The 23256-nt window shown below is 40.1% G+C and overlaps 3 protein-coding genes across 6 annotated transcripts in view; 1 reads left to right on the top strand and 2 right to left on the bottom strand.

Moving 5' to 3' along the window:
• The window catches only part of LOC105831393, a 51848-nt gene that overhangs the window by 17396 nt on the left and 11196 nt on the right, over nt 1–23256 (bottom strand). The window lies entirely within an intron of this gene.
• On the top strand, nt 244–1074 carry LOC118646148. Its single transcript, XM_036288465.1, has one exon. The coding sequence runs from the start codon at nt 244–246 to the stop codon at nt 1072–1074; it is 831 nt and encodes a 276-aa protein (XP_036144358.1).
• LOC118645992 (TNF receptor-associated factor family protein DDB_G0272348-like) lies at nt 20473–23035 on the bottom strand. 2 transcript variants are annotated; one of them, XM_036288169.1, is made up of 4 exons: nt 22770–23035; nt 22634–22671; nt 20850–21016; nt 20473–20725 (listed from the first exon to the last, which is right to left on the bottom strand). In XM_036288169.1, the coding sequence occupies exons 2-4, from the start codon at nt 22662–22664 to the stop codon at nt 20504–20506; spliced, it is 420 nt and encodes a 139-aa protein (XP_036144062.1). In that variant the 5' UTR covers nt 22665–22671; nt 22770–23035; the 3' UTR covers nt 20473–20503. The 2 variants fall into 2 exon arrangements, with proteins under 2 accessions (XP_036144062.1, XP_036144061.1); XM_036288168.1 differs by having other exon boundaries at nt 22634–23035.

Here is a 23256-nt window from a genome sequence, read left to right on the forward strand (position 1 = left end):
CCTAAGGCCTAAAGTCTTTTTCACGACGGCCCTTATCAGGGCCACTTGAACATACGAAAACATAGTAGTGTATATATGTACATAGTGTATAGCAAAGAATAAATATATATATTCTGTTTCAACTACGGCCTAGTTCACTGGCGAAAGACCTATCCCAAGCGACCAAAAGAAACGAACACACCGGAACGAGCGAAGTTCCGCCACAACTGGTGACCCCGACGTGGGAAGGAAAGCCATTTAAGAATGAGCAGGCCGGAGGATGTAACGCTAAACCCGTTCGGCATGGACAATCAAGAGGAAAGCCAGGCCAGCAAAATATCAATACGACTACCACCATTTTGGCCAGACGAGCCCGAGCTATGGTTCGCACAACTAGAGGGACAGTTTGCGCTGTGCAAAATCAATAGAGATGTGGAGAAGTACGCCTACGCACTCTCAAAGTTGGAGCCAAAACAGGCCCGAGAGGTAAAGGACATAATTACCCAACCGCCAGAGACAGAGAAATACGAGGCATTAAAGAAGGCGCTGATACAAAGACTCACCGACTCACAAGATAACAGGATGCGGCAACTATTAGAACGAGAGGAAATCGGAGATAGGAAGCCATCACAATTCCTAAGATACCTCAAGGCTCTAGCAGAAGCAACAGTGAGTAGCGAACTACTGCGCACACTATGGCTAGGACGTCTACTACATCCAATGCAAGCCATACTAGCAACACGGACGACGGACGAGCTAGACGAAGTAGCAGAGCAAGCAGACCGAATCCACGAGCTAGGACAAAAAGCAGTAGTACTAGCCACGTCGACAGCACCGAGAGAAGAGAGAAGACGAGAGTCGCAAAAGGGAGAGACCGAACTCGAAGCGTTGAGAAAGGAAGTCGCCGCCTTAACCACCCAGGTTAGCAGGATGGCAAGATCCATGATGAAGCAGCGACAGCGGACTCGAAGCCGCTCAAGAAGCAGAACGATAGAGCAAAATGGGATCTGCTATTACCATCGACGATTTGGAAACGAAGCTAAAAAGTGCACACAACCATGCACATTTACAAAAAACGACGAGGGCAGTCATTAGTAGCGGCCAATGACACGAGCCCACAGAAGCGCCGCCTCTATGTCACAGACCAAACCACGAAGACAAGATACCTAGTGGATACAGGGTCGGACGTTAGTATCTACCCCGCAGGCAGATACCATGAACAGAGGCAGCCAAACAATTACCAACTCTACGCAGCAAACGGAACAATTATACCAACCTACGGTACGGTAACCATACAGCCAGACCTAGGACTGCGCCGGACATTTGCGTGGAGATTCATAGTAGCAGACACCACACAGCCAATCCTGGGGGCAGATTTTCTTTCTTACTACCATCTGTTACCAGACATGAGGAACGGAGATCTGATCGACGGAAAAACAGAACTAAAAATAAAAGGATACAAGATGATGACAGAAAGCATATCAGTAAAAGCGTTGAGGGAAGAAACGGAATACCACCGCCTCCTAGCAGAATTTCCTAGCACAACTCAACCAGCAAGCCAAACTGAGACAAGCAGGCATAATACACAACATTTCATACAGACAACACCGGGACCTCCGGAAGCATGCAGACCAAGGCGCTTAGCACCAGATAAGCTACAAGCAGCCAAAGCAGAGTTCGAGTTGCTATTAAACGAAGGAATAATCCAGCCATCAAAAAGTCCATGAGCATCACCCCTACACATGGTACCGAAAGGGGAAGGTGCATGGAGACCATGCGGAGACTACAGGAAGCTAAACGCAAGAACAACACCGGACAGGTATCCTATCCCACATCTGGAAGACTTCACACATACATTAAGAGGAAAGAAGATTTTCTCGACGATAGACCTGATCCGAGCGTATCATCAGATTCCAATCAACCCAGAGGACGTCCCCAAAACAGCAGTTACAACACCATTTGGGCTATTCGAGTACAAATACATGCCATTTGGACTCCGAAACGCAGCTCAAACATTTCAGCGCTTCATAAACGAAGTACTGCACGGACTGGATTATTGCTACGCCTACATCGATGACATCTTGATAGCATCACGAACTCCGGAAAAACATAAAGAACACTTACGTCAAATACTGACCAGACTAAGCGAATACGGCATACGGATAAACCCCGCTAAGTGCACACTTGGAGCTACAGAAGTGAAATTCTTAGGCTACTGGATAACAGCTACGGGAACCAGACCGCCGGAAGAGAAGGTACAAGCGGTGAGAGACTTCCCGCGGCCGACGACAATGAAACAACTAAGACAATTCCTGGGGATGATAAATTTCTACAGAAAATTCATACCTGGAGCGTCAAAAGAGCAGGCCATACTCAATGACATCCTGAAGGGCCCCAAGACGAAAGGGAAGACACCAGTACCATGGGACCCGCAAAAGGAACAAGCATTCGTAAAATGCAAAGAAAGTCTAGCACAGGCCACAGAATTAACTCACCCAGACGCTATAGCCGAGCTACGGTTAGTAACAGACGCCTCGGACACGGCTATAGGAGCAGTACTACAGCAACAGTCAGGAGAAAGATGGCGACCACTTGCTTTCATGAGCAAGAAACTCAACAGCACACAGAAGAAGTACAGCCCATACAATCGGGAACTCCTCGCAATATACACAGCGACAAAATACTTCCGACACATGCTGGAGGGAAGGCAATTCGTAATCTACACGGACCATAAACCCATCACGTATGCTTTTGCACAAGATCCGTCACGCAGCTCCCCTAGACAAGCGAGACAACTGGAGTTCATAGGGCAATTCACAACGGACATACGGCACATAAAAGGGGAAGAGAATATCATAGCCGACGCACTATCACGGGTGGAAAACATACAATCCCCAATAAACTACGAGGAGCTGGCAACAAACCAAGAGACCGACGAGGAACTACAGCAGGCATTGCAAAAAGAGAATGGATTAAAACTCACCAAGATAGCAATTCCTGGCACCACAAAAGAACTATACTGCGACACAAGCGGATCCAGAGACCATTCGTGACGAAGCAACACAGACAACAAGTGTTCCGCCTACTGCATGGACTGGCACATCCAGGAATCAAGACGACGATAAAACTACTGACGGAAAGATATGTGTGGCCAAACATAAAAAGAGACACCAGACAATGGGCAAAACAATGCATACAATGCCAAAAAACGAAAATAACGAGACACAACCTACCACCAATAGGGAACTTCGAAAAACCTACAGGCAGATTTGAGCACATCCACGTGGATATCGTAGGACCATTACCAATCTCGGAAGACCGACGCTACTGTCTTACGGTAATAGACAGGACAACACGATGGCCGGAAGCAATACCACTCAAGGACATAACAGCAGAAACAGTGGCCCAAGCATTAATCAATCACTGGATAACACAATTCGGCACACCAAGAAGCATCACGACCGACCAGGGCCGACAATTCGAAGCAGATCTATTCAAACAATTAACTCGAGTTATAGGCACAGAACACATGAGGACGTCAGCATATCACCCAGCGGCAAATGGGATGGTGGAGAGACTCCACAGACAACTCAAAGCATCTATCATGAGTCACGAGACACAAAAATGAACAAAAATCATTCCAATCATCTTAATGGGGATACGTGCTGCATGGAAAGAGGACCTAAGAGCAACACCTGCTGAGCTTGTATACGGAGAGACAATAAGGTTACCAGGAGAATTCCTGGGAGACACACAGAACACAACACATACGAGCGCAGAATACGTCGAGACACTCAGAAGAACAATGGGAAACATACGACCACAAGTGAAACGGCACGGAAAGAGGACCGTATTCACCTTCAAGGACCTGGAAACAACACCTACAGTATTCGTACGACATGGCATACCAACAAGCAAGCTACAACCACCCTACGAAGGCCCCTTTGAAGTCCTACAAAGGAATGAGAAAACGTTTACAGTCAGGATAAGAGGCAAACCTACCAGCATCTCAAGAGAAAGACTCAAACCAGCCTATGTCGAGGAAGAGAATTCAGAACAAACCATCACAAAAGAGGAAACAACGAACAAGGCTAAAGTAACGACAAGAAGCGGAAGAGAGTCAAGACCTACAGTACGATTCAAGCCAAGCTAAGGAAACACAGAGCCTAACCACAACCAGGGGGGTCCTGTGGCGAGTCAGGGCTAACGCGCCCCTGACAGTACGCCACCACAATACATTGTTAGAGAAACAGGACCACGCGCTCCTTGACAGTAGGCTACCACAAAAGCACAGTAAGAAATCCGAGATCTTACTTTCCAAAAACGCGTTACGCACGCTCACCACTAGAGGCCCTCCTTACTCAAGAGTAAAGTGACAGTTACCAGCCTTTATAAGGAGCAGCGGTGAACCGGAAAGTCACTCTTTGCGCTCTGAAGCAGATAGTCAATTTTGCGAGCGGAAAGCACTACGCTTTACCGCCAGTACAGTTACCACGGCGACTACTCAGGAAGAAGCCACGAAGCTGCAGTGGAGACTCCGGGCGCTCACGTTGTCACCAGTCCGGAACACGCGGCCACCTCGTGTACTGCTAGCCGAGGGAGATCTGAGGATCTGGAGGTACACCTCTCCACGGTACCAACTGCCGGACCTGCTAGAGAACCTCGCCAGGGACAGCTGCAGTGTCGCCACGCAGACGGATACCACAGACAACTGCCAGAGAGATCAGGCGACGCAGACAGCCCTCGGAACCACCACTACGAGTGGAACGCAGACCAACCGCAGCAGTCAGGCCGGCAGACCAAAGCGGAAGAAGGCCAAACAACGGAGACCATCGAAGGAAAGACCGTCCAGGGTAAAAAGGCATCGTGTCGAGGAGCCCGCTGCTACGCCGCCCAAGAGCGTGACCGACTGTAACAACAACGAGGAACCAGCATACCGGGTTACAGTCACCAAACCACCATTACGGTGGAGGCCTAAGGCCTAAAGTCTTTTTCACGACGGCCCTTATCAGGGCCACTTGAACATACGAAAACATAGTAGTGTATATATGTGCATAGTGTATAGCAAAGAATAAATATATATATTCTGTTTCAACTACGGCCTAGTTCACTGGCGAAAGATCTATCCCAAGCGAAAGAAACGAACACACCGGAACGAGCGAAGTTCCGCCACATTAGTATTCTCTTACACTGTTTTATGTTATATTTCATTTTGATGAACCATAATGAACAAAACTTTTTACAAATGTGTTCTTTTTATACAGAACGATTTTAAGTTACATTTAGAAATTTTTATGTTCTAAAATCACAACACAATTTACGTTTTTTATTCAGAATTCTCAAAGTTATTTTATGTATTTCTTGTATATAACAATACTATTATATATAGCATTGTGTTAAATTTGAGCTAAGCCATGCATAACGATGGAACTTCTGACTCGATTTCTTCATTATTTCCATCGTATATTTATACTCGCATTAGATTTTAATATATTTTTGTTTATACTAGTTTTGTTTATATTAGTAATAAGGAAAGAATAATTTTATATTTGTTATTAATTAAGGATTTATTACAAAGTTTTTTGTTTAAAAAGTTTAAAAAGTTTTGTTCTCAAATTGTGATACATTTTAAGTTGCAATATTTAATTGTAATTGCATTTTATGATAATTAACAAAATTATATTTAGTAGCAAATAAAACATGCATATAATTTGTATTTATAATACTCTACTTTATTTAACAACCTATCAAAATATAAAATTAAAACAAACTTTATTTAATTTTATATATATCCGTAAGTCTATATATAAATGTTACAAGTTTTTTTTTCAAATAAATGTAATATATTAACTTTCTCAATTTTAATCAATAAAAATAAACCATCAATAACTTTATGCTTTAAATCACTGTCAGTTTAATTCAATGAAATCATCAATTTTTACAATAAAAAATTACTGATGATTACTTATTTTGTTTAAAATTAAAAAACATTTATTTGTTATAGTTAGATTACTTTATAATTAATCAAAAATAAATTTCATAAAAATATTAGTAACATTGTGCTATATATAATATGTAAATAATTTTAGGTATCTGTTACGTCATTTTGTTATGCATTATATACAGTACAATGTTGCTGATATTTTGATGTAAATATAACGCAATAATGACATAACAGTTATAGGAACGTAAAACATTCTTGTTTTGTAATTTTTAACATAAATATTAAGTCACTTTGTTCGGTCATATTTACATCCCGCATTCGGTGCAATGTTGCTGACATTTTGACCAAAACTCAATCTGAAAATAACGTAACAATTACCAGAACAGCGAACATTTGTTTTGTAAGTGTTACATAAAAATTACAGAACAGTGTTTATTGGGTAGATATTTAAATTCTAGAAAAGTTTCTAAATTCGTAAAATGTATACAAAAACTTGTAAATTACTGCATTTATTCAGCAAAACATTATCTTCAAATCCCCAAAAATTATTAAGGTGGTTCTCCGAAAAAATCATTTTCTTAGAAATGTTCTGAAAATTGAACTATATTTTAATGAGACTACGATGTATGCACTCATGAACTTTTAGGGACTTCTACCATCTCGTTTTTAAAATATTTGACGTCAAAGTTTGTGACTTTTATACCTAATCTTTCAGTCAAATCATCGCAAGACTATTATTTTTGTCAATATCTTTTAAACGCTTCTTAAAATTTTTTTGAAAAATTAATATAACATAAAAAGCTATAGTCGGAATCTTATACTAAAAAATAGGGACTCCTAGCAGTGCCATTTTCGAGTTACAAGTCGAAGGCAGCGCTTTGCGCACGGCGACGGCGTTAGAGTCAGAACTCGAATCCGCGTCACTAGGCAGCATCGAATGATGTCGCTGAGCGCATGACCGACAATTATATTTACTATTGCATTCCGGAGCTGCGTGGCGACTGCTTAAACAATTAAAGCAGCGTTTGAAGCGTTTTACCATTTCGCGTCGCTGATTTACATTTTTTGATATAAAGTCGGGACATGCATTCAGATAATGACGGGCCTTGCACAACGGACAAGCCGACGCTGCGCCGTCGAGCGCGGTAGCGACGTGAACGCGCGAAGACGCCGCAGACTTCGACGACCTCGTAGTGGAACTCAACGAGCACTCTTCCAACGCGCGGATGCGATATGTCAGGAATTGATTTAGCGCCTCGTAAATTGGCGGCGCGTCGACGCCACTCGTATGGAGAGTCCACGCCTTACGCGTGATCGGATCCAAGCGATTCGACATAAGATGGACAAGCATGTCATCCCATAGATCGCTCACAGAGCGATTGAGTTTTTCTAAGGACGCGAGCGCGATATTCATTTTGTCGCATTGCGATTGGAGATTGGACGCGGACTCACGAGTCAGAGTCGACAGGCCGAGCAACGTCGATAGAAGAAACAAAAGCGTTCGTCTTTTACTCTCGAATCACGCCGTTAGCGTCTGCCACGCAGTATTAAAATTATTAGCAGTAATTGTAATCTTACTAATACATTCGAGCGCGGTACTTTTCAATGACGACGAAAGATAATGCATGCGGACAAATCTCCATAATATCTTTATTCTTTATTATTAGCGAAGTAAAACGATCGCGGAAAGTCTCCCATTCCGCGTAGTTGCCGTCGAACGGATCCCTATTAAGTTGGACCCCCCACCATCGCAAATCAAGTTTGCACTAGGTCAAAAATTTAGTGCTATTTAGGTGCTAATTTAGTACCCTAATCCGAATTTTGGTGCTCAAATTGTTTAGCAGGAAATTGCTTTAAAAAAGGGGGGGTGTAACTTAATGGCAAGCTGGACCTCCCCATATCAAAACATAAATATAGCGTGGTTGTATAAAAAAAAACAACTACACAGAAAATTTAGTGCTAATTTGGTGCTCCAAAATAGCGCAGAATTTTTCGCTAAAATGTCATTATTCAAAAATACTAATAAATAATTTATCCGGCGAACGCGCGCGCCGCTCTAAAGTCCGTTTTCCCAACAAAAAATTTTGTGCTCGCAAGATTATTATCCTAAAATATTCCTCAGACATCGTACTATCAAAAAACACAAAGATCCGATTTTGGTGCTAACTGTATAATGCCAAAATTAATTTGTTTTTCCCGCGAGCGCGCTCGGCGCGCTTTAAAGTCCGTTTCCCCATCGTCAAAAAATTTGGTGTTCGCAAGATTATTATACTAAACTATTCCTCAGACATCGTATTATCAAAAAACACAAAGATCCGATTTTGATGCTAACTGCATATTGCCGAAATTAATTTGTTTATCCCCTGAATGCGTGCACCGGTTATAGTTCGTTCACTAATCGTTATCGATCCAGCAAATCGGTCGTTAACTTTGCGATCGATGCCGCCATAGTGGCGGCATTCGCAAGGCGTTGAGCGGCAGTGCTCAAAGCACGAGGAAGTAAGGTAGTGTGCGTGGCGGTGCACTTTGCTTGCTTTTCACTCTCGCAATTTCTTTAAACATTCTTTTGTTTTTCCGGTGTTTTCGTCGATGCGACGTTTAGTGACTTAGTTACTGCGCGACCACGGTAGAACCGTAGAAGTAACACGTTCTTCGCGTTTGCTTTCTAGTTTCGTACGGTTTTAGTGTCAGTCGCTATTTTTTTTAGTTTTGTTTTTATATTTTTTTCGTTTTTCGTACGTGATATGTTATTTAATTTTATTGTTATAACATCTTGTACGTGAGTGTGAAATATTTTATAAGTTGTGGCAAAGGAATAACTTTGGATTATCACCATGCCTGCACGTGGAAGACCAGCAAATATAGATAAGCATACTGTAATCGATATTTTAATGAAATATAAAGACCTCTTGATAGTGGACGGTCAAAAAATTATTTCGAAACATGATGCTATTTGGGTAACAATTGCAAAAGAATTAGAAAATCAGTTGACCCCAATTTCTTTGTATACATTTCTTACTTGCAATAAACATCACGTAAGAAATATATTAACTGACTGTCCCTCTGTGTCTCATCAGCCAAGGGAAGTTGAACATGATATTCCAGATGTTTCGAGCATTGTTAGTATTTCTAGAGATGAATCGACAGTAAATGATTTGATGATAAATAATTCTGACACGCTCGTAAATAATGCCGATAGTGTGTTAACGTTTACTATAACTATGGCAAAGGCTGATTTTAATGCTATGATAAGTTATAAAACATACAGACGAAAAGAAAAGGGTCGTCCTCCTGGAACGCGACAATATACAGTATTGCAACCCGGTACGTGGCAGCAAGTATTTACAGAAAAAATTTGGGAACGTGCAAAACTGTCATGTGGATTTAATTTTAAAAAACATAAATTAATCAGCAATGGAGAATCAGGATACGCATACGGTTCATGTAAATGTGGCTCATTAATAAAATGTAATATTGATAATACGAATGAGCTAATTACGAAAATAAAATGTAAGTTTATTGAAGGAGAAAAAGAAGGACGTTGTGGAAAGCGATTTTTAAGAAATCCTGTTAGACAAGCTGTTGTGAATGAATTAAAAGGGAAAAGTGTAATGAAATATAGAGTAGAAATGGCAAAAAAGTTAATGCAAAATAATGATAATGTTGAACCTCCGCATTTATTTAATGCCAATGTTTTAAGAGTTGCCAAACATGACGTGAAAAAAAAAGCTATTTTGATAAGGATCCAATAAAAGCTTTGGAAATTATGCAGTTAGGTCCATTAAAAAATATTATTCATAATATCGGCTTAAATCCATTCTTTGTTCATTATTGGTCTAACTACCAATTAGATGTATATAGAACATACACGTTAGATGAGACAGCTTGTGTTTACATAGATGCAACCGGAAGTATTATTAAAAAAATTAAAAGATCTGACAAATCAAAGACATATATTCTTATATAACTGTGTAGTCAATTCCGAAAAAAGTGGACTATTTCCGGTAACACAAATGTTGTCTGAAAGACACCATACAAATGCCATTCATTATTGGCTGATGGAATGGATACGATCCGGCGCATCACGGCCACGTGAAGTTGTATGTGATTTTTCACGTGCTTTATTAACAGCTGCTGTGCGAAGTTTTACTAACTATTCTACATTGGACGAATACGCAGACGCCTGTAAAGAAGATAATTTATCTGCTTGCTACATACGTATTGATGTAGTACATTTTATTAAAAAATATGCAAACTTTTTAAAGGATTTACATCCACGTATAAAACAATTTTATCTACATATATTAGGACAATTAATTCTGTGTCGAGATATTGAGAGTGCAGCTGAGATATTGAAAGGAATTTTAATTATTAGTCAAAGTGAAACAGAAGATAACACAAGAGAAAATGAAAGAACAGTATGTGAAGAGTACAAAATAAAAATGAAAAATCTTTTTACACAAGATTCGGAAGATGTTACCACTGATAATATAAAAAAATATAATATAGAAGATAAAGAAAACAATTTTAATAAGTGGAGTTATTGGGCACAAAATATAAATGATAGAGTCAAAATGTTACTGGCTGATAATGAGGGAGACAGGGAAAATGCTCATTACCTACCCAAATTAGCAAATTATATTATGAAAGATGCTAAATTGCTACCTTTATGGTCTTGCGTATATCGAGATAAATTTGGATATGATAGAATACCTGCTAGCAGTGCTTCCGTAGAAAGTGACTTTAATATAATAAAAAATATTATGTTAAATGCAGAAAAAAGTCGTATGCGTGCAGATGAATTTGTAATAGAGCACGTGAATTATATGAGCGGTCGCTTAAAAATAGCACACGTAAATACTGCAAATACTGAAGACCCTAGGTAGGAAAGAATAGAAGAAAATATTCGTTCAACTCAAGCTGATAATGACATTATCAAGAAAATTATTTTAAGAAACAAGAAAAAATGTCCAGCTTGTGAAAACGGGCACGAACCAACTGGTGGACATACATGTTATGTGTGCAAAAAATTTGTCCACGCACTGGAAGGATGTTCCATTCCAGTTTAAGAGGAAGGATATGGACAGGAACAATTATGCATGGACTGCCATAACTTAAATAATCTTCAAGATATAATTGCAACAAAGAAAGTTGAAGATTGGAGGGGTTTGGCTGCAGCGAACTGCCAATCTAAAGGAAGATATTTACAAAAGAGTAGTATACAGAATGAATTTTTATTAGATACTAATATACATAAGATACCAATAATGAGAAATGGAAATAATGTATCTTTAAAACCGGTTAAAATTGAAAAGAATAGTTATTCATTAACAAACACTTGTGCATTTGACAGTGTTTTACAATTATTTATTGCTGCTTATTTTGATACAGAGGCTATTAAACTTCTTGTACATAGTGAAACAGATTTTAATTTTTTTGAATTAGTTAATGAAGTGGTATCTTGTGGTATAAAAAAATCATCGTATAGACTTCGTGCGAAAATTTTAAAAGATATATTTCCAAGCAAAGTATTGCCAAACAATTGTATCCTTATTAATTGTGAAGTATCAATTGGCTTTTTATGTAGAAATTTGTTTCAGAAATATCCATCATTCAAGGAAATATCCAAATGTGAAAAAGGGGTTGTCCAGAGAAATTACAAACATTGCCATTAGTGTAAGTTTCACTGGAAGCATTATTAGGAAATAATATTAATGAAATCGAAAAGGACATTACAATTCAAGGATTTCGTTCTTGTATTCAACCAAATTGTAATGGATTAGAGAGTACGACAATTTCTGACATAGGTATGTAGTATATTTATTATTACGCATTTTAGAATAATGTATAATATATATTATAAATTTTCAAGTCATTTAATTTTGAAGACATTTCATTATATTTGAAATTTATTATTGCTTATTGAGAATGTTTTAAAAATAAATATATATATATGTGCATGATGCAAAAATTCAATTTGCAATATAATTTTCTGTTAAAAACTAGATTTAAATTAAGTGATTTTAAAATTAATACAATTTAATAAACAACAAGTTTATTTATTAATTATAAATTTAAGATTGTATAACTCAATAACTTTTACTTAAAAAAAAGTTTTACAAAAAATAGTCTCAACTTTTGACAGAATCTTTATTAATGTATTTAACATATTTACTGGTTTTTTAATTAATAATTTAGGTATATTGTATTTTTTTATTATATTTTATATTGCTATTTTCACATTATATAAAAAATTATAATAATCAAAATGTTTTTTTTTATTTTCAGGACGATTTATCTTAATGGAAATATATTCCACTTCTGGTGATGGAGAACAATATGCTGTTCAATTAAAACATACCAAAGAAAATCAAATTTTCTTTCATGACGGATGAATAATCTCGCCGGAATAATTAATTTTAAATCACCTACAAAGCAAACTAGGCATTCAACGAATCAAGATATTGGTCACTACACTGCCATTAGTTATCGACGTAAGAAATGGATAAAATATGATGATTGCAAAGATGCAGAACAAATTTTAAATGATAATTATTTTTCTAGTCCACATATTATTTTATATATTGCACAGTAATTTTAGAAAAAGTTAATATTAAATAATTCTTTACAATTTTTTACATAAATCTCTCTCGTTATAAGCGATATATGAAATAATAACATAAAATAATAATTTTTAAAAATTATGTACATTGCCAATGTATATATGTTAGAATATAAATGCGTTCGCGCAATGATCATATAAGAGCGTGAACGATCGATCACATACAGCAAGTAATAAATATAATGCATATTTAAAATGCAACAAAAAGATAATGCGTTCGCAGAATAATCTTGTGAAATCGTGAACTGCCATTATTATCAATTTTTTTCTGTTTATTTATTATTGAGAAATTACTTTTACAGCATGACAGTATTAAATTTACCAGTATTTATTACTTATTTTGAGTATTAAAAATATTAATGTAGGCCTGAGTAAGAGAAACAAAAGAAGTAAATATGTCTGTAGGCAATGTCAAAGTCAAACGTATCAGTCTTGCAGTCTCTTTATTATGGTCCCCGTGTCTAATACTTACAATCAAGAGAGAATCTATCTATTGAAAGACCGTTCTGACTTTGAATTTTTCTCTTTCTCTCCCTTAATTCTATTCACTACAAGGATCCGCGTCCTTGGTGGAAATCCCGGCGGGGAAAGGATTCCGAATCTCTGTTCCGCGTATCGCCCGACTCCAACTCGATTCCAGCGGCGGGCCGGCTCCGCTCGCCCGAATTGCTCGATCGTTCCTCCGTGTCACCGGCTCGGGAGCACGCTGCACACACGTGCCCTTAACCGGTCCCTGGCCGCACTCACACGTAGGCTGTAATAAATCCGCCTGATGAGGCGAAGGCAGGGAAATCAAGAAACGACACTAGATTAAAAATAACAAATGAATCGACGTATATTTGCACTATGTGTATTACAAGTTCTATTTTATTTTAGGTCGCACGCACGCGGGACTGACGTCCGATTTATTGTACCGCCCGAACGAGAGTGATTGCTTTTCGCGCGTTCACCGAGATCCGGATTCTGCTCCGTAATCTCGCTGGCTTCTCGAATCTTCTCTTCCGTCACTCTACGTCATCTCCGCTTTGACAGGCGCGCAGCATCCTTCGCTCCGGAGCAGCCACAGCTGTCAGGGCCGGTGACGCCCTCTCTTGGGCCCCCGGGTGAATATCTTACAGCTCGGCCCTTCTGACTTACACTGCGTCTCGCAGTAGCAACGATTGAAGAAATTGCACAGTTACGATTCCGAGCGAGGTTCGCCTTTTTCGCCTGTGCCTAGGAATTTACATTTTTCTGTATGGGGATTTATTTACACATATGTACAACTTATATACTATTGCGCTTACAGGCTATATACACAAAGTATCGCTGTTTATATTAATGTTCGCTAGGTGCGGGAGGATTTAATTTCACCCAGGGCTTGATTTTATCGCATGATAATACCGTGTTCAAGGGCCTCTGGGTATAACTAAATCCTGGGATGTCTTTAACAACGTATTTGTTGTTCTCTAGCGTCTTATGGATTACGAACGGACCCCGGTACTTCGGTTTGAGCTTCGCGCCTTCACCGGGCTTTACCGTCGTATCTCTTATTTGCACGTAATCCCCCGTCTTATAGATAGTTGGTTTTTTCATGTTATTATCCCGGTACTTGCGGTTATATTCTTTTATAAGGTTGGTTGCGGCCACCTACGCGTTTCTAGCCGACTGCCTTTCCGTATCTAGATCTATATCGATGTTGGCTAATTCTCTCACGAACCGCGTCAGGGGAAAATTAGTGTGGCAGCGCTGGTCGCAACCAAACATGATTTTCGCGGGCGTCGTGTTTATTACTTTGTGAAACGAGTTATTCATTATATATTGCATGATTGATAAATTTGCCTTCTACTCATCTGGCGCGTCTACAATTTTCGTTAGCGTATTTTTAAGAAACCGGTTGACCCTCTCAACCATTCCGTTCGTCCACGGGGACGCTACCGCGACCTTCCTATGTACGACTCTTTGTTTTTCAACATATTCGTTAAATTCGGCCGATGTAAAGCATGTACCACGATCGGTTACAAATTCCATCGGTTTTCCGAACGTATAAACAACTGTGTTGAGCTTCTCTATAACCTCTCGCGTTGAGGTCGTCTTGCACGCAAACAGCCACGTAAAGCGTGAGCACGCATCCACCACGACTAAAATATGTTTAAAATTGTCCTTTGTTTCTTTCAGGGGCCCGAAATGGTCCACGTGAAGAACATCCATCACCCGCGTGGCCGCTGGATATACGGACGTTTCTCCCTCGAACCGATTCGGGGCATCATTTACCATTAAACACGTAAGGCAATTTTCCAGGTGGTCAACTACCTTCTTACGTAAAGTTGGGAACCAGTATGTTTGAGTGATTCCCTTTAGGGTTTTCTCTAGCCCTACATGCCCTAAATCATCGTGGTGGGCGCGAATCACGTTGGCCACCATCGGCTCTGGTACAACAAATTTAGGTCCGCTCGCATCTTTTCTGTATACCAGGCCATCTATTAGCTCGAACTTTTCACTTTCTTTGAACTCTAACTCATTACTGATTTCTCTAATCCGCGGGTCGATAAGTTGCCGCACTTCCAACTCGCGTTCTAACGGTAACGCATTAACGTACCCTACGCACCTACTTAATGCATTTACGTGCTACATCTTTGTCCCTGGTCTGTGTGCTAATTTAAAATAACTATAATTTTGTAACGATAGCGTCCACCTTGCTATCCGCTGATTTAAGTTCGCTTTAGTTACTGCATATACTAGTGCGTTACATTCGGTTAGGATCGTGAAAGAGATACCATAGAGGTAAATGTGGAATCGTTCGACTGCTTTTACTATTGCGAGCATCTCCAGCTCGAAGCTGTGGTAGTTTTTTTCCGCGCTATTTGTGGTACAACTGAAGTAAGCGATCGGGCACCATTTATTGCTATTTTGTTTTTGTAACAGGATTGCACCAAGCCCCTCGCGACTTGCGTCGGTATGGAGCTCCGTGTCAGCCTTGGGGTTATATAGCGCAATAACTGGAGCCGAAGTAAGTTCTCTCTTCAAGTTTTCGAACGATTCCACGCACTCTGACTCGAATCTAAACTCAGTGTCCTTTTTCAGGAGCTTTTGCTAAGGGCCTGCCTTTTGAGCGAAATCACGGATGAATTTCCGGAAATAACTGGCGAGGCCAAGGAATCTCCGGACCTCGTGTACGTTTCTCGGCTGCTTAAAATTTTTAATAGCGGCTGTATGTACCGGACTCAACGTAATTCCCGCCGCGGAAATAATGTAGCCCAAGAACTCTACCCTTGCTCAAAGAAACTGACACTTTTTAAAGTTTAGATCAAAACTATATTGTTTTAGTATCGTAAGTACTTCTCTTAACGTATGCAAATTCTCCTTTATCGTCTCCAACGGGATGAGGATATCGTCGATATAAATGATTACGCGGTCGGTTCGTACCAGCGGGTTCAGAATTTGCAATATTCGTCTCTGGAACTCGGCCGGGGCCTCAGAGTACCCGAAAGGTAGCCGCCTATACTCGAATTGCCCGTCGGGTGTCGCGAAAGAGAAATACTTCGTGTGACTCGGGTGCACTTTTATTTGGTGGAAGCTGTCCTTTACGTCCAACAACGTGAAAACGGATTTATTGTTCATTCTTGACAGACACTCTTCAATTATCGGGAACGGAAACTTCTGTTTTTCTATCCTCGCATTCAAGGGCCGCAAATCTACGCATAATCTAATCTGACCGCTTTTCTTTTTCACAGGTATCACCCGCGCACAGTACGGAGACACGCTCTCTTGAATGATGCCTCTTTTTAAGAGGTCGTCCGTTATTTTTCTTATTTTAATTCTTTCGACATACGCAAACCGTCGCGGCGCAAACGCGTATATCGAATCGTCCTTCAGTCTGACTTGTACCGAATAATCGTCCTCCTCTCCGGGGACCTCCATTGCCTGAATTTCCTCCAGTAATGTTCTTAATTTGTGTTTCGCAACTAAATCAAAGTCTATCTCTAATTCTTGCGTTTGAAATCTTCGCCGGAATCGTCCTCGAGGCCTAGGGGCAACTCTGCGAATAAATCGGTTACGGACCCCGGGCGGTCCTGACTACCGTCGTGGAGCCGGTGCACCATGGTGATCCTTTTAGCGGCAAAAAATTTACGGCCTAATATAACGTCCGCTTTGAACGCTTTATTATCTAAAAGGTACAGCTTAATCGCATACTCCCGATCGCCTAACGGTTGTAATGAAATTCTTGTATGCAACGCGCCTAAGCCTCTTAGCCTCCGGTCGGCCGGTTCGAGGTCCTGGAACTTCCCTAAATCCGCGTATCTTTGTAACATGATAAAAGATACGGGACTACCCGTATCTACGAGCGCCGTTAACTTACAATTCTCTACGTTACAGATACGCGTCACCGGTACCAGCGGGTCGGACAGCTCCAACGTCGCCTCTTCAACCACGGCAGCAACCACCTCATCCGTCGTGGCCTTCTCCGATACTCCTGCCGCCGTCCGCGCCGTCTGATGCTGCCTCCGTGCTGATTGCTGGCTTCCGCTTCTTTTGTCATTAGGGCAGTCCGCCACCCGATGCCCCTTCTGCCGACAGAGGAAGCAGGTGAGCTCACCTCTGCACTCCTGGTGGACGTGCCCCTTCTTGCCGCAGTTTTTACAGTTGTTTTCGTCCTTCAGGGGCCCTGTGCGGGCCCGAGGCGGCTGTCTTCTGTTTGTGTCGGCACTGGCCTTCAGGATCGGGCGGACCTCGTCTATGAAGCCAGTGATCGTATCTTGCTTCACCGACAGCGCCGTCGCTCTCAGCGAGCCTATCGGTATACCACTCACCAACAGATGAATCTGCTCTCGTACTGGAAAATCAAGTTGGCGCATTATGGCGCACTTCGCAATGGCATACTGCTCAAAGGACTCTCGGCCCATGTTCCACTTCCTAGCTTCTACTTTCTGCAATATTTTGTGTACTAGGGTCCTCCGATCGAACATCTTCAACATTTCTTGTTTCAGACCGGACCACGACTCTAGGACCTCATCGTCCTTCGCCTCAAACCATTTCCTCGCGAACTTTGTAAGTTTGCTAGCGGCGGCGAGGAGCGTGACTCCGTCCGTCGCTCCGTGCACCAGCGCGGCCTTATCCACTCTCCGAATCCAGACGTTGACGTTCTCGTCCTCCGAGCCACTGAATTCGGGCAACAGGGTAGCCAGCCACTTTACCGCGTTACCTCCCATCGGACTTGCGGCTTGGCCCGTGGGCGGAACGCTGCCTATGGACAACGTCGCCGTACTCAGTGCTAGGGGCTCCGGGGAGCCCCTTTCTGTTCTCGATCTTTCCGGCGTCGCGTCTCCTGCCGTGTCGATCCTTCCGCTGCTGACCGCACATCTCTGCATCGCCTCGCAGAATTGGTTCTGCTGTTGTAGTTGAAACTGCTGCTGTTGCCGCAGCATCTCCTGTTGTTGTTTCAACATCTCCTGCTGTTGTCTCGTTACGCTATTCATTATCGTGCTCAGCGCCTGCTGCGAGGTCCCTACAGTCAGGGGAGCCTCCTCTGGGTTGGACGAACTCGATGCCGTTCGACCCTTCCTAAGTTCCGTGACCTCTTTTGACGTGCCTCGTGCTTCCTTCGGCAGGTCCATCGGGCCATTCTTTCCTAGGTGAGCTAGGATAACTTCGACCAGTGCCCCTTTTTCGGCGGCAACTTCTAGCCCATAGCTCTGTGCTTCCTTCTGCAGTTGTTCTACCGGCATGGCTTTCAGCCAATCCTTCGTCGAGCGGGATCTCGTGGCCATGACGATGTTTTTATTTCTCTGTTTCTCACTCACACTCTCACTTCGTGTTCTCGCTATTTCTCGCGCTCCGTTTGCCTCGCGCGGCGTTGGAGCCGCGGGGTTGCGTTCCGAACGTTGCTCGCGTTTCTTCTCCGCGGATCGCTCGCACGCTTTATTCTTATTCCGGACCCGGCGCGGTAGCTCTTTGCTCGGCGCGACCGGTGTTTCCGTTTATCCTTCTCACTTCGACGGCACAGCTCGATCCCTCGGCTCGCGCGTCCCGTATCCCACTTCTGAATTTGAAAGACCGTTCTGACTTTGAATTTTTCTCTTTCTCTTTCTTAATTCTATTCACTACAAGGATCCGCGTCCTTAGTGGAAATCCTGGCGGGGAAAGGATTCCGAATCTCTGTTCCGCGTATCGCCCGACTCCAACTCGATTCCAGCGGCGGGCCGGCTCCGCTCGCCCGAATTGCTCGATCGTTCCTCCGTGTCACCGGCTCGGGAGCACGCTGCGCACACGTGCCCTTAACCGGTCCCTGGCCGCATTCACACGTAGGCTGTAATAAATCCGCTCGATGAGGCGAAGGCAGGGAAATCAAGAAACGACACTAGATTGAGGATAACAAATAAATCGACGTATATTTGCACTATGTGTATTACAAGTTCTATTTTATTTTAGGTCGCACGCACGCGGGACTGACGTCCGATCTATTGTACCGCCCGAACGAGAGTGATTGCTTTTCGCGCGTTCACCGAGATCCGGATCCTGCTCCGTAATCTCGTTGGCTTCTCGAATCTTCTCTTCCGTCACTCTACGTCATCTCCGCTTTGACAGGCGCAGCATCCTTCGCTCTGGAGCAGCCACAGCTATCAGGGCCGGTAACGCCCTCTCTTGGGCCCTCGGGTGAATATCTTACACTATCGACCCGCGCTCTTCTTAATATAGGCCCGCCGAAAAGCCTCGCTAGCAGGAGAAAAGCTCCGTTAAGTTTTTCTTCTCGGGAAGATAATATTTGTCCCAAGGAAAGAGAGCAAGCTTCAAATCACAAAGTTAAGTCAGATTTCGAAAATGTTTTTTGGATCGTTGCTAACACTAAAAACAGTGTTTTTTTAATACTCAAAATAATTACTGGCAAATTTAATACTGCCAGTATTACGTTTCTGTAAGGTTATTTGTTGAATTAGCATTCGCGTAATATTTACAAGTGAAATTCATATTGTGAACTGCAATAGTTACTATGCAATCATAATTATCTGGACAGGATAAGAAAACCTATAGTAACATTTATAATTGAAAATATTCTCAATGAAAAGGGCTAAATCATTGTGTTTTATAAATTTATTTATATAGTTTTCAAATGATATATTTATTAAATTATATATTTCACGTTTATATTTCATGTTTTTATTGATATAAAATTATTTATATAAGTAAGTGTAGTATGCAATATAATTTTTACGAGTGTAAATATTTTTATACATATATTTTAATATTTTATAATAAATAGTCTTTTTATATTAAAAAATTAATTTCAATTTATAACAACATTTATAATTTATATAATGAGCATATAATTATTTGCATATTATGTCATATTTGATATTATTTGATATATAATTTCTCTATTAAATATATAAATAACGTGTATCTATATTATTTATATAATTTGCACAGTGATCAGCAATTTTCAAGAGATATTTTTATATATAACTGAGCGTTCGCGCATAACTGTATAGGAGCGTGGAACTGCCATATTAATTTACTTGCTTACTCTGTAATGTATAAAAGAAAAATAAAGTATACAAATAAATAAAATAAATGTGTATATTTATACCTTTTTATTATCTTTCCTATTAATTAATATCATAATACTATGAATTTCCACAAATGATAGACCGTCTAACATAAGCTCAAATTATTAAGTCATATTTTCAAGAATAAATTAGGAAAGTATAAACAAAAAACTAAAAAACTAAAAAATTTTACAAGTATATATAACGGGAATAAAAATATATGGCTATCTCTTGCTCTAAAAAATATTAGTTTGTATCTTTTGTAAAAAGTTTCATATATTATATTTTTCTTTTTACGAAACAGCTTTTACAATTTTACTCTAAACTTTAAAATGTTTATAAAAAACATACAATTACATTATAATAATTTTATTTTTATAAATTGTTAAATTTTAATAATTTTAATTTTATAAATTGTTACATAAAAATAAGTGTTTAAAAATAAAAACTGGCCTCCTTTTGATAAATAATAATTGTATCGCCACGATCACGACCGCGACCGCGGCCACGAATATAAATACGACCACCACCGCGTCCACGATAATAATTAGAAGGACTTCCTGCATTTTGCTGCTCCTGCTGAAGCTCCCGTCTTAATATCATCATTTGATTGCGTATTTCCATAATGCGCTGCTGTGACTGTTGTGAAGATTGCTGCTGTTGTTGCATACAATAGTTATTCAAATTAGAAAAAAAAGAATCAAAAATTAAAAAATTTTTTAACTACCTTTGAATTACCTATTAATATTAAAAAGAATATATATATATATAATATTATTACATTTTGTAATTGTTGCTGCTGTTGTGCTTGCTGTTGCTCTGACTCTTGTCCTAATTCTTGCTGTTGCCCTGACTCTTGCTGCTGCTCTGACTCTTGCTGCTGCCCTGACTCTTGTTGCCCTGACGTTTGTGATTGCTGCACACCACGTCGACATAGTTTTCTTTGACCTAAAAGTTGTCTCTTTTTACGCCTATCTTTACACTTCTGTCGAGAGCGCTTTAATGCGGCTCTACCAGGACGTCTTTTTAAAACGCCTACAATATAAAGCAATTCAAATAAAATGTAGAAATGCAAAGAAATTATTAAACAATTTTTTAAATAAATTTTTTATCCATGTAAAATCTATTAAGTAAAATCCAATATTTTATATAATAATTATATTAACTAATATTAACTAATATTTTTATTAATGTCTTTGACGAAATTAAAATTATAATTTAATAATTAGCTAATTTGTTTATTTACATGGTTCCGTTTGCCCACATTATATTTAATATATCATATAAATGCACACACACGCGCGCTTGTGATATGATGCGCATAACGTTACGCACACATTTACGCGCATATGACACATGTCCACAAATTATATAATATATAATATAATGTATGCTATCAAGATATGTGTTAACAATCTTCTCTACAGTAATGATGCTGTTATTTTTACATTTATTGTGTAGTAGAACCAAATTATAATTTAATCTAGTCAAAAGCAAAAAATATTCAATACAAAAAGAAATGTGCAAAAATCGAACAGAATGCAAATTTTTTTATTCATTGGCTCTATAAATCGAATTTTAATATCATGCATTTTAATTAATTTACTCCTTATAGACATAATAAGGCAAAAACAATGAGAAACAAAAATTAAATTGCTGTCTATTTGTACACGTTAATTTAATATTAAAATTCTAATAATAATAATAAGATAATAAAACTCAAATTATATCAAAATTTAAATGTAATTGTAGGCTACAAGCCAAACCGGATTTTTAATGTTGAAATTAATATAACTAAAAGTTGACATCAATCAGAATAAAAAAATGATTTTCTTATGAAAAATGATTTTTCTTATTCACAATAAAAAACTTTCCAAGAAATTTTAATATACATCCTTAATCATATTAACATTTACTTTTAGCTATTTTGTACACATAGCATTGAGAATGGTCTGAAGTAGATCAAAACGTTTCTTATAATATTAAAATCTGAATAAACGGTTATATTAATTTCAAAATACAAAATCCGATTTGGCTCATTGCTCAAAATTACATTCGAATTTTTATTAATATTTTTATGCACGGTATTTACGTATTCAATAATTAATTAAATCAACAGTGAGAAAGAGAGGGAAGAGAGAGAAACACACACACACACACACGCACGCGCGCGCGCGCGTAGAGAAAGAGAAAGAGGGGGGAGAGGGGGGAGAGGGAGAGGTAGAGGGAGAGGGAGAGGGAGAGGGAGAGGAAGAGGGAGGGATGGAGGGAGGGAGGGAGGGAGAGGAGGGAGAGAGGGATAGGGAAAGGGAGAGGAGAGGGAGGGGGAGGTGGAGAATGGATGGGGAGAGGGAGTTCGGTTAGGGATCGTTCCTCGGATCTTGTGGAGGGTGGCATCGGTCGCAGAATTGAGAACTCTGAATCTCTCGCTCCTCTTGAGCTAGCTCGAGCGAGAGAGAGAGCCTCAGCTAGAGATGACCCCTAGAGATAGATAGCTGAGAGAGACGAGACGAGAGAGCTGCTAGAGAGAGAGAAATACCATTATTAATACATGACATATATTACCTGTCGTATTACTTGTTGACGGGTTCATCATTTTCGAACTGGAAGAACGAAATACACGCTACAGAGTCCAACACCAAACTGAGAAAGAAGGACTATCGCAAATGGTCCTTATATCCTTATAACTCCGCCTACTTACAGATTTTACAAAAGAGAAGCCAACGAAAAAATTAGCTATTCTTTCGTTTTCACCGCCGTAATTCCGTTGCATCTAGCCGACGCGTCGCGACGTCGCGCCAAAAAGGGGCAGCGGCATCACAAAGAAATCGGTAGCCTTACACGTTTATCAGTTGTTCAACTTTAATGTTTCTCCGCAGCAGCGAAACAGAGAAATATCCCAAGCAAAAATCTTTAACATATTGTTACGTGCGAGCTCGCGTGTGTGAACGCGAGCTTTATTCAGAAAAATCAATATATCGATTTCCCTCGTCAGCTGACGCACTTTAGAGCGTGTCGAGCGCGCTCGCGGGATAAACAAATTAATTTCAGCATTATGCAGTTAGCACCAAAATCGGATCTTTGTGTTTTTTGATAGTACGATGTCTGAGGAATATTTTAGTATAATAATCTTGCGAGCACCAAATTTTTTTATGAGAAAACGGACTTTAGAGCGCGGCGCGCGCGTT

The sequence above is a fragment of the Monomorium pharaonis genome, chromosome 6, assembly GCF_013373865.1.
Source record: "Monomorium pharaonis isolate MP-MQ-018 chromosome 6, ASM1337386v2, whole genome shotgun sequence".
Classification (NCBI taxonomy): Eukaryota; Metazoa; Arthropoda; class Insecta; order Hymenoptera; family Formicidae; genus Monomorium; species Monomorium pharaonis.

Bases quoted from the DNA above. Each gene is read 5' to 3' on its own strand.
- LOC118646148 (XM_036288465.1), top strand. From the start codon at position 244: ATGAGCAGGCCGGAGGATGTAACGCTAAACCCGTTCGGCATGGACAAT.
- LOC118645992 (XM_036288169.1), bottom strand. From the start codon at position 22,664: ATGATGAACCCGTCAACAAGTAATACGACAG. The intron at 21,017-22,633 runs GTAATATATGTC...GACAACTTTTAG, and splicing joins GTCAACAAGTAATACGACAG to GTCAAAGAAAACTATGTCGA. The intron at 20,726-20,849 runs GTAATAATATTA...ATGCAACAACAG, and splicing joins AGCAGCAACAATTACAAAAT to CAGCAATCTTCACAACAGTC.